Raw genomic sequence first — 12,535 nt, forward strand, 5'->3', positions numbered from 1 at the left:
CAGGGACGAATTATGCCTTCCCTTTCTAATGTATGGCCTTTCAGCCATTTAGGGTTGTCAAAATTCAAGTCATTATGTTATCTGTGGTCATGCACGTATTAAATAGGGACGTCATGTAGTGCCAACCCTAATAATTGCTCGAAGCAATGCCGAGCCGAACGGAGCCGGGAACAGCCGAAAATAGAAGTATCGCCCCACTGCTGGTACTGGCGAACCTTTTAGTAGGTATTTAGCACGAATTATTGCATATATTTTTATATTGTTTTCTTTGTACAGCGTAACAGACTGACCGACCACTAGGACTAGGTAGTCCTTGCAAAGAGGTCTTTCAGACCAATGGAATAAAATTACAATTACAATTAAAAATAAATTATAATACTTCGGACATAATAAAATCAGAACTTACTAAGGCACATAATTATCCAATTACAAATAACATAATTTAATCACAGTGGCTTATGAAACTACACTTTTATATTTCTCTATAACTTGATTAATGATTTCTCTTTCCATAACCAAAGAAGGGCAAACATCTATCAACCGCTTTAGAGGCACGTATCGTTGAAGCGCCTTTGAATTACCAACTATTAGTAGTTTGTGTTTGGCGCGTGTTACTCCGACAGCTAAACGACGCTGGTCGTTTAGGACTTCGCCTTCCTAAAAAAAAATCGTGATTAAACATTGTGATAAACAATTAACAGTTGACGTCTGTTAGGATGGTATTCCACCTGTCCAATTTCTTGGTCCAATGTGCATTTGCATCTTCCATTTTGCTTAATGAGAGAGTAAGACGCAATGCACATTGGACAAAGAAATTGGACAGGTGGAATACCATCCCAAGTAAATATTATTTATTGTGCACCATACAGTTAAAATGGTAATGTACTTCATATATTGTTTTTAGTTTTATCATTCTCTCATTTTAGAAGTTACAGGGGGGGGGGGACACATTTTACCACTTTGGAAGGGTCTCTCGCGCAAACTATTCAGTTCAAATGATATTAGAAACCTCAATAACATTTTTGAAGACCTATCCATAGATCGACAGAGGCATCCAAGTAGATGTTCTCTATTTTGATTTCGCAAAGGCTTTTGATCGCGTAGATAACGATGTGTTGCTGATGAAATTAGATCAGATTGGCTTCTCTCCCACTTTGCTAACTCTCTTCGCTAGTTATCTGCGTGATCGGCAGCAGTATGTCCAGCATGGGTGTTTTGTCTCGGCCCCATATCATACGCGGTCTGGTGTCAGTCAAGGCTCCATATTAGGGCCGTTTCTGTTTGGGATCATGATAAACGACCTCAAGTCAGTTCTCCAGTCGGCTCAGTGTCTCCTATACGCTGATGATTTAAAACTAGTGTATGGAGTGGAGCAAACCACCGATTGTGAGTCCCTGCAGAAGGATATCGATGCGGTATTCCGGTGGAGTGTGGAAAACAAGCTGTCATTTAACACCAGTAAGTGTTGTGTCTGCACCTTTACTCGTGCACGTATGCCAATATATGCCAAATATTTGCTTGCATCCGAGCCCATCAATCGCGTGTTCTCCGTTAAGGATTTGGGCGTGGTTTTTGATACGCGGTTCACTTTCCATGAGCACATTACATCGCTTGCTGCTAACTGCTACCGAAAACTAGGCTACATCATTCGCAACCTTCGCGATTTTCATGACCCTACAGCAATCAAGCTCGTCTACAATGCCTTAGTAAGAAGTAAGCTAGAAACTTCCTCAATCGTTTGGCATCCCTTTGAGTCGACGTATGCACTGCTACTTGAAAAGGTTCAAAAAGCCTTCTTGAGATTTTTTTACCGTAGAACGCATGGGTACTACCCCTTCCTATACCCGACGAAGTACCTTCTAGGGACTCTAGGGTACAACTCATTGGAGGTAAGACGCAACTATAATTTGTTGACGTTTGCGTGTAAGGTGATACGCGGTGAGTCGGACTGTCCGGAACTGGTGAGTCGCCTGGTGCGCCTGCATGTTCCGGACGTTCCTAGGCAATCACTAAGACCGCGGCGACGCGATCTGTTGGCGGCGCCGGCGGCGCGCACCGTGTCGCGCATGAATTCTCCATTGCTTCGCTCTCTCTCACAATTGAATGCGCTCTTGACATTAGCACCGGAGTGCGACTTGATTGCGTGGCGATGGGAGGCTGTGAGAAGGGAATGCCTGAGATTCTGTGAGATGATGGATGCTAGGCCCTCAACTGTTGTTGTTTAGTTTTACGCTTTTAATTTATATAATTTCATGACGTATTGGTTGCGACTGTAATGTTATGGAAATATGTTTGAAATAAAATAAATAAAAATAAATAGATACGCCACACGTATGGGTTTGATGAAAAAAAATGTTTTGAGTTTCAGTTCTAAGTATGGGGAACCCCCAAAATTTATTGTTTTTTTTTTCTATTTTTGTGTGAAAATCTTAATGCGGTTTATAGAATACATCTACTTACCAAGTTTGAAGAGTATAGTTCTTATAGTTTCGGAAAAAAAGTGGCTGTGACATAAACTGACAGACAGACAGACGGACCTACGAATCTATAAGGATTCCGCTTTTTGCCATTTGGCTACGGAACCCTAACTAGGTATCTAAAATAGGTCACGATAGCTGATAAATGGTAAACTGCAATAATACTGGACGAAACAGTAATAGTAAACTTTATATATTTCCAACATCGAGCTAGAAATTAGGCTTTTATATGATATAGTATTATTCCAGGCTTACCAACGTAACGGCTAAATATTTTATCTAGATTATGTCAACGCAGAGTTTTGCGGATGTTAATAAAATAGTATGTGGCTAATACAGTGTACCAACATTAGGTAATTGTAATATTAGTTATAATGACAGTTACTGAAAGACCGTCAGAAACATACTTTTGGCAGGAAGAGTTGTCTGTCGTCTGTCACAACAAACGTTGTGAATTGTGATAAGCGAAAGAACATATGTTTTGACATAAAATGAGTTGATTAAAACCTGTGAAAAAGGGCAAAACTTTTATACTTGAAAGCATCATACGTATCCCCAGGAAGAGGATCATGAAGTGTGCCATAATGAAACATACATTTTTTCATTGAATTTGTATCGAAACAACGACGAAGCAAAAAATAACCTTCACTTTGTTGTCAGCAACGTCCGTTTCGTACAAGAATACACTATGACAGACTTGTCCCTCCCCTGGAACTGGTTGACAGTGCTGACTTCAATACTTGCAGAATGGGACAGTATAGGATCTAACCTTCACTTTGTTGTCACCGATGTCTCGTTTCGTGCAAGAGTACACTATGACGGACTTGTCCCTCCCCTGGAACTGGTCGACAGTGCTGACTTCGACACTCAGCGCTCGCCGTAGAAGCGCCACTTGCTCGCGGAATGGGGATATTACTCCGATGTCCGATGATTTTACTCCACCCTAAAATTGGAAAGTTTAATAAAAGCAAGATTTTCAGAATCAATATCTCTTCAAACACAATGAGGCAGCGAATGATGATCCCTATTACAGTTCCTCCAAGTCGTTTTTAGATAGGCTTCATTTAAAAAATAATTGAAGAAATAAATTTTTACCGTGTTTTGATTATTTAATTTTTATAGTTGGTGTCCACGATGACGCGCAGATTAGTCAAATATAACCTTTAATAACATTACGAGTCAAGGCACGCGTCTTCGTGACTGACACGATGTAAATATTTCTAAATAAAAAACCAAATTTGAAAATACTAAAAAAATCTACAAACATTTGATATTGACAGTTACTCCATACAAAAACGGACAGACAGACGGACATGACGAATCTATAAGGTACGGAAGGTGGAGGTAAGGAAATAAATCTCCATGTACCAAAAAGTGTCATCAAAGAACCTTAAATAGGTGGCGCTACAATACCTAGAATACTTAAACAAGAAAAATCAAATCATAGACAGCGCACTTCACTCCGTCAATAGCGCCTAGTTTCTTAGCTACTCTAGCGCTACTCTGAGAGATGTCACTCCTCTTAATTCCACACTCCATACTATAAGGGTTCCGTTTTTTGCCATTTGGCTACGGAACCCTAAAAAATGAACTGTTATAGGGATCATCATTCGATGCGCTAGGTATAACTTAGAGACTCCCTAGATTGAGGTGCATTTCAGCGAAATCCAAGTAGTCTCGATATCATCGAGTTGCCAGTTTCTCTCACATGATTACAGATAAATCATTATGCAGGATTTTGGTGGCAGCGTACTCGTATTCACGTAAAGTCCAGAGAGATAGTAAATTAAGATCTGATAGACATTATTAATTCATTCAGATCCCTTTCGAGCGTAACTGACACTAAATTACACTTTATGACATGTTAATTGTATTTATTTATGTTAGTTATATAATTAAGTTAAATTATTTCAAATCGATATTATTTAATGTGATTGTGTGTGTGTCGTCCTGAAATGTATGTACGCCTAAAAAGGTAGAGTTTGGTGAGACTACTAGAGTTTTTACTAGAATTTTGTTACTAGAATTTTAGCTAAATATGTAACCAATTCTCCACATGCAGTAATAAATTATTTCATTTATATTTAATTTCATTTAACCATCGCCTATATTATGCCGTTGATATGCCTTCTAGAAAGTGACAGTTTCAATATAATTACTTACAGCTGTTAAAGCTTCAACTATCGCCGAAACTACACAGGCCTCGTCGGGGTTGGCGCACGTCTTGTGGCTAGTTTCAGTCTTTTCCGCCATCTTCATGTCCAAGAATAACACAGCGTTCTCTGGTTCTGCGCTGCACGCCTGCAGCAACCACGATTCTGATGTGTGTGCTGACAATTTCTAGAAGCATACAATATACTTTATATATTACATACCAATGACAATGAGTTTTTCGGAACTCATTTGATATTTACCAGTCGCTCTGAAAACATCGTAAACATGTCGAATTAACGTTAACCCTTTTCCAGGCATAGTACCATTTATCGACCACATACGCACCATTACAATTTCAACTTTAGCATTGCGATTTAAGGTTCAAATTAGATTGCAGTTTCTGGAAATGTGACTTGTCTTCAAATGAATCGTCATAGCTGGATTAATTGGAATATATTTGGATTTTTTGGGAAAACCTTGTAGATTGGTGGGGCCTGGAAAAGGGTTAACTCCTAGTTCCCCTGCTAGGTTTGGTCGAGGGCTGTGGATTTCGTAAAAACAAGTACTTGTAATTTTTTAGGAGTAGGCTACCGGGCGACCCCTAGTCTCCAGTAATAAATCCAGGACAACGTAAAAGCATGATAATGTCAATAAGTTTAATTGCAAAGTTAAAGTTAACTTTATGACCTGGGTATTCATTCTATCATTAGAAATTAGACTTCCGCCTGGTTCATTCGATATTGCAGCTAGTTGACACTGCATTTATACATATGTTGACAAAAAACTTGCTCTTACTTTTAAAATCAGTAGACTCTGTTACCTGAGCGTTAATGTTCAATTTAGCCTGCGCAACTTTTTCATCAGCACACTTCAGTCTATCATTATACGCCACTTTGTTAGCCAGATCGGCTAGGGCCTGGTTCATTCGATATTGCAGCTGCAGCGTGGACGTCGCTTCTGCCGTCATCAGTCTGTGGAATAAGCTCTCCTCCATGCCTAGTCGTCTGAAATTATTGTAAATTGTACTCTTATAGAAAGCAATAAGGTATACTTTTAATAAAACAGCTTATGATTATAAATTCCATTATTAGTAACTTCTTATATAAGAAATATATCTAGTGACTATTAATAACAAAATAAATTAATCAAAATTCAAAAAAATATTCTGCAAGTAGGCCTCAAGGGCTCTTTCACGAGTCAATACAATATTTACTGTGACATCGTATAGTGACGTGAAAAGTACATAGCAACCAAATAGCAACATTTATAAATACCACTATTTAAATAATTACTACAATATAGCAGAGATGTATAGTCTCTTTGGTAAATAATACATTAAATTTAGAGATCTAAAAGGTCCCCAACTTCGGAGTACTAATACTAATAAGATTTGGTGGTGTAAAGTCTCTCCAAGCGTAAAAATGACATTACAGATCAGGACTGTCAAGCTAACAGTCTTATAAACTAATGCTACAGGATGCATAACTAGTAAGTATTGAATAAGTCAAGTATATTAAATACAATATTACAGAGACGTATGGTCTCCACGGTTAATACATTAAGTTTGGAGATATAAAAGGCCCCCATGTTCTGAGAAAGATAATAATACCCATTAATAAAATTTGGAGGTGTAAAAGCTCCCCGTGTGACAAAAGTTGTATAAAAATACATGTTTCATATGGGAGCTACTAGGGATGGAGAATAGTTTGCGGTTACAACATAATGCAGTACAATACGAGTTTTTTTATTATCTATGGTTACCTTGCAGCACGACTTCTAACTACGGGTGGCAGTTGTTCAGGGTCTCCTACCAGGACGAACCGATTTGCAGCGAACAGAGGCCGAAGAACTGTGCATTGTAAAACCTGGAGAATAAATGCACGCAAAACATATGTCGCAGTTTTTTTAAATTAGTTACCAAATGATAAAGTTTCTTACACAAGTAACTAATAACATTTTTGAGCTAAATTTGTTTGAGAAATAATTTTTAGAATGTAATCAAGCCAGGTGAATCAATATTAGTCAAAGTGGTAATTATACCTGTGCCTTGAATTCAAGTAAAATTATGGAATGACGAGTGTTACCTGAGTAGCTTCGTCTACTACGCAGATATCGAACGTGGTGCGAGCCAACATTGCGTGCGCGGCTCCCAAACACGTCACTCCAACCACTTCCTGTATAATAAGATTTAACATTAGTGATACAGAATTCAAAATCAATTGACAAATTCCACTATTTTGATTTTACGTTGAAAAGAAATCCGCTCACAAATGATGATGATTTTGCTACTGTCGAAACGAGGCATTTTTTAAAAATCATACTGTTTGTGTATCCCATTTTGGCTCGGCTCCTGGCTCTTGATATTGCCCTGTACTTAAAGACAGTGGGGACGGAGCGTCTTCCCCCAACAGTGGAAACTACCATAAAAACTGTTTTGTTTTAACACATGTATATTAATTAATTTCCATTAAATCGACATCAGAAGAGGCTAAAAAGATATTTTTATATGTACTAGATCATTTTAAAAGGTACAAGTCCCATAACTAGACATGTAAGAATACAAGAATAAGGTACGATGGGGCTGGCATAATCATGTAACTGATTTAAGTCCCTAAATAATAAATAGAAAAAAAATCCATGAAATTGTTACTCGCCATAGAGTTATACAGTAGTTCCAACTGATCCGGTGTCTCGCATTTAGACGCTAGTTGATGTTCGCAGCGAGCCAGCAGGCTCGGAGCCACGCGCGCCGCCGAACCGAGCCGCATCACTTTCAGGGACTCTGGTATCCTGATACACGAATTCGACAAAGATGATCACAATATTCTCTTCTTTTACAAGCCATACTCGCTTGGAGTTCACTGAAATGGTTGATTGTTCACAATTCCGATGCACACGTGCGTGGTTATTTTTCTCGTTTGTTTCACCCTCATTCTGGTGTTCCAAAGGTATCTGACCAGAGTCTCCTCATGTTTCTTACACGTGAGGGCTCGAAATAGACGAAATGTATATGGAGTATTTTTTTTTTCACCATTTTCATATCGGTCCCATGGGAAACCTTGTTCAGTATGACCATCTCAATACATTTTTGATATTGTGGATCACGACCCCGAAATCACCCAGTATTAGGTTTACTTATAATCATACAATAATGCAAAACTTTTTTTTTCTATCTTTAACAATCTTTCCGCTTAAAGGAGTTTAAGCCGAATGATTGTTAAAGTTAAAGATCGTCTGATAGTCGGTTAACAAGTTCCTGTTGCAGACGAAGGAGCACCAGGTCCCTCAAACCTCAACCCTGGAATCCCAGAAGAAAGAGCCGAAAGCCAAACTGTGGCATCCGAGCCAAAAATGTGGAAATGTAGACTATTTAATAAACGGCGAATTTCGCGAACTGGCCAAGCGATTTCACATGCCTGTTTATCTCGAGCTCTAGACATTAGAGTCGTTTCATTACATACCTGCTCAATACAGTGTCGACGGCCGAGTGTGTGTGCGCTGTGACCAGCACGCGCTGTTTAAGCGCCACCAGCATTTGTATCAAGACGCTTATCGTCTGAGTTTTACCTACACAACATAAACACTCATTAAATACCCTATAATTAAATTATACGTACATGTATGCCACTTATCCATAGTCAGTGTGGCTTATGTAGGCTATTCCTTTAGTACTTTTGAAATTGTTAGGAAGCCAATATTTAGTTTGATGATATTCCATGTACTGGTGATTTCTACAGCAGTTGTCTCTTCTTCTGAAATGTTTGCTACCCGTGTATGATCACAACAAAACTCGAATTCCACGCATTGTCAAAAAAAAGTAGTTTGCAAGCTAGATTCTGGTAAATTGATAATGTAGGTAATCATTTCTAGTGAAGCACACGCAAAAATATAATATAGATATAGATATATATCATATCATCTACATATACTTTTTTTTTAACTTTTAAACGGCAATCGATGCAAGAAAATTATTTGCTTTTTGTCTGATATAGTTAACTGATTCGAATATATGTCCCAAAAAAACTTAAGCTAAGGAAGCCGGCCTGCAATTCCTTTTCTTTTCAACTATCATCACTTCAGTTTATAGTTTTTTCATGCAAGATGATACAACACCAGTGTTAAAACGGCCAATGATTATGAAATGTTAATCCAAACACTGCACTACTATAAATAAGACAAGTTTTAGCTAAGTAATATTATTATTTACAGTGCAGTCTGCGTATTTCGTAAAAACAACTTTGTACTAACAATTAAGTAGAATCTCACTTACCTGTCCCCGGCAAGCCCTGCAACAGCGCATAATCTTTAGCAGCGAGTGCTTTGAGCACGGCTCTCTGTTGTTGTATGTTAAGTGACTTCATCAGTTTAGTGCCGAGTCTGCCCACTTCGCGGGGGAGCTTCTTTTCAAATTCAGGCGATTCTTTGTCGATTATTATTCTGTAATTTTATTGTCATTTAGTCATATGTATATTACATTTTTTTTACTAAATGTGATGAGCATTAGGCTTATTTCCTCTCTCTATTACCACTTTTAATTTTGTTTCATCCAATTATTTATATTCGCAGTTTCGAGCTTCCTAAACACGTCAAAATCGGACCTGTCATTGAAATAACGATTGTTACGCCACTTGCCGGGTCCAAATGTAAATCTAAATCATCCTTAGACCAATTCAAAAACACACACAAAAAAACTCTTAGAAAGAGTTCAGTAACTAGGAACTCGAAATTGGGGCGTTTCCCTCCCGCCGAGTGCGATACGCTAGGGCTAATATGCGTAACGAATTTAACGGTTCTTCAGCTATCGAATGATGTTATATTACATTTTAGATGTAAATGATAATAAGTAAATATAACACCATACCGTTTCAAAGGATTTAGTTCATTTTTTTTAGATTGCTTCCAAGCGTGCAAGAAGATTTGTAAACGTGTTAACGTCAAAAACTTAATTAATACAACATTGCCCTATGTTACTTTACGATTAATATTACCTTATTCACCATGAATTCCTAATTTAATATCTTTATTTAGCTATTTTCTGTCAAGCCCCTACTGTTTAGATTAGTACCAACATTACTCGCTAGATGTCTCTGAGCGTAGATTAGATGCCGCTATCGTTTGTTTGCCGTAGTTTCGTTGGGGTGGACGCGAATGTTTACAACGCCAACATACATACATACTTACATTATTTTTGAAAGTCGACTCTCCTGTAATGCGGGACTAGTGCGGCTTTATGATAATTGATATAATATACGTACAGTTTACATTTAATTTTAAATCAGATTGAATTCAAATATTTATTACAATAACAATGACGCTTGTTTGTATTTTGTAACTCACGCACGGCGGGTCCCGCGTATACGATAGGTATTTAATTTTATCTATTCCACATTGATATTACATTAGTATAAAAAAATCATATTTATCTCAAAGCTCTGCATTTTTTCCCCTTAAGGAAAAACCGGCGATTCTATGTAATTTATTCCGGAAATTTTAATTAATTTAATTTTTATATGTGCAATAGTGGTTGGAATTCAGTACAATAGTAATCACAGTAAAGTACTAGGTAGTTTTCCAGCTTATAAAATGTAGGTACCAAATTTCAACGACACCCGTTCTTGTGTGATGAGGGAAAACAGACATACCTGCAAACTCTTCTATTTAAAATATTTGTAGGATAAGGCTCTGAACAGTAGACGTGGATGAAATCGGGTTAAAACCCCCTTCTTCAGACAACTTAGCAACTTCTTACAAACCTCTGTTAAATACTGTCTCTATCTAACAAATAGAAATGTCAAATGGCGGATAGTGACACACAACAATCAACGGTTTGTTAGATTTGATTTTTGTCAATGAATGACGCTATAAGAGTGAGAGAGAAACTAACTTTCTCAGTCGCAGCGCACGATCGCTGTCTTCCAGCAGCACTCCCAGGTTAGTCAAGTTCTGTACTGTGGTCGCGTATGACTCGTACGTGTCGATGTAGTACACTGTGTCTTTGCTCAGCCGGCGACCAAGGTCCCTGAAACATAATACAAATTTAAATACCTTTGTAAAAGGCAAACCAAACAAGAGATGGGAGAACCTAGATACATTTTGTTGCGACTGGCAGGAGCATGCACCAAGCCGTTACGAGGGGCGCAAGAAAGGTAAGGGTTTTGCCTAGCAGTCAGGCGCATAATAGGCTAGAGAAAAAAACGATGCAATAATGTTTTATTTACGAAGGTTTTTTTTATTCATCATATAGAATATATTCTACGCTCGGGAATTCTTCCGCATAAAGTTAAAAAGCAAAATTATCACCAATCTGAGGAGGAGAGTAGCGGCGGAGACGGATCAAGATAAACAACCGATATGTTCGACGTTACGTTTAATACTAATCTCTTAAAACTAACACACTACATGATATACCACGCCACACCACCGGGGTTGACAAAAAAAAAGAAAAATATTATACATTTTTTTTTTTTTTTTCGCATATATAAACAATGTACTTAGTACAAACATGTCACACAATACAGTTGTTGTTTTATTTTAACAAAATATTACTTAAGAACCTTACACATTGTAATAGTTTTACATAATAAAGATATAGGTATGACAGTTAAGACACGTTAATTGTCTGGAACGAACAATTTAGTTCTATTAATATGAACAGTATCCTCTTTTCCGTTAAGAGAAATTACAACATTAGGATTTTCTAATCTAATCACTTTATATGGTCCTTTGTATAGCGTATCGAGTTTGTTACCAGTTTCACTTTTCACTAAGACGAGATCGTCCTTTTTATAACTCACTGTGTTCACTTTTGTATCGTAAGTACACTTCCTAAGCTGTTTACACTTTATCAAGTTTTCGCGCGCGTCTTTGTGTGCCGTCTGTAATCGATACCTTAACTCTAAACTATAATCACTAGGGTTATACAGTGGTTCAATTGTACTTCTTACTCTACAAGGTAATTCACATGATTTACCAAAAACAAGTTCAAACGGGGTGTACTTTGTTACTGAGTGTACTGAGTTATTATATGCGAAACACCAATATGGAAGCCAATAACTCCACGTTTCTGGATATTTATTACACTGTATCCTTAGATAAGAACCTAGATTTTTGTGACTATTTTCGAGGGAACCTATTGTTTCATGGTGATATGCTGTTGATTGTAGTTTATCTATTTTTAACAGTTTACATACCTCACTCATTGTAGACGAGACGAATTCGGTGCCCCTGTCCGTAACTATCGCCTTGGGTGGTCCATATCTTAATATAAAATTATTAACTAAACTACGTGCTACACTTACCGTATCTTTATTTCTAAGTGGGTAAGCTTCTACAAATTTGCTCAGCTCACACTGAATAGTAAGTATATACTTATAATTTTCATCGTCCTGATCGATCGGTCCCATTAAATCTAAAAATACCTTATTAAATGCCGCCGAGGCTGTAGTCGTCACTACCATCGGCTCCACGGTATGTCGAGAGTGTTTGTACTTTTGACAAGACTCACACTTTCGCACGAATTCCCTGACATCATTTTCTATTGATGGCCAGTAGAAACGTCTCTTAATATTGTTAATCATTCTACGTACCCCCGCGTGGCCACTTGTGGGCAGTAAATGGTAGTCACTAATTATGAATTTTTTTTCGTCATCATCGTATATTCTTTTTACTCCTCTTAATACACATACGTGTGGGCCGGACCACTGTTTACGATTATTTATTTCTTGTATTATTCGTTTGATAAAAAGCTCGTTTTCATCATTTTTAATAATACATATTTGTTTGACGTCAATTTCTTTACAGTACTCACTCAATTTAGTTACAAATTCGACTCGCGTAAAGTGTAATCTAAAATCGAGATTTACATATATTATATTTTTATTTTTATCATAACTGAAACATTCCTT

At 37.5% G+C, this 12,535-nt stretch overlaps 1 protein-coding gene across 1 annotated transcript in view; it reads right to left on the minus strand.

Annotated features, from left to right (window-relative positions):
- Positions 1–353: 353 nt before the first annotated feature.
- LOC133529356 (DNA replication ATP-dependent helicase/nuclease DNA2) overlaps positions 354–12,535 on the minus strand; it is a 28,951-nt gene continuing 16,769 nt past the window's right edge. Inside the window, exons 14-23 of the mRNA XM_061867062.1 lie at positions 10,516–10,650; positions 8,902–9,068; positions 8,093–8,198; positions 7,286–7,421; positions 6,716–6,805; positions 6,393–6,496; positions 5,452–5,635; positions 4,641–4,817; positions 3,247–3,420; positions 354–657 (exon numbers count right to left, since the gene is read on the minus strand). Of these exons, the coding sequence (XP_061723046.1) occupies positions 457–657; positions 3,247–3,420; positions 4,641–4,817; positions 5,452–5,635; positions 6,393–6,496; positions 6,716–6,805; positions 7,286–7,421; positions 8,093–8,198; positions 8,902–9,068; positions 10,516–10,650 (1,474 nt within the window). The 3' untranslated portion in view covers positions 354–456. The remainder of the gene's footprint in view (positions 658–3,246; positions 3,421–4,640; positions 4,818–5,451; positions 5,636–6,392; positions 6,497–6,715; positions 6,806–7,285; positions 7,422–8,092; positions 8,199–8,901; positions 9,069–10,515; positions 10,651–12,535) is intronic.

This window comes from Cydia pomonella, chromosome 20, assembly GCF_033807575.1.
Source record: "Cydia pomonella isolate Wapato2018A chromosome 20, ilCydPomo1, whole genome shotgun sequence".
Classification (NCBI taxonomy): domain Eukaryota; kingdom Metazoa; phylum Arthropoda; class Insecta; order Lepidoptera; family Tortricidae; genus Cydia; species Cydia pomonella.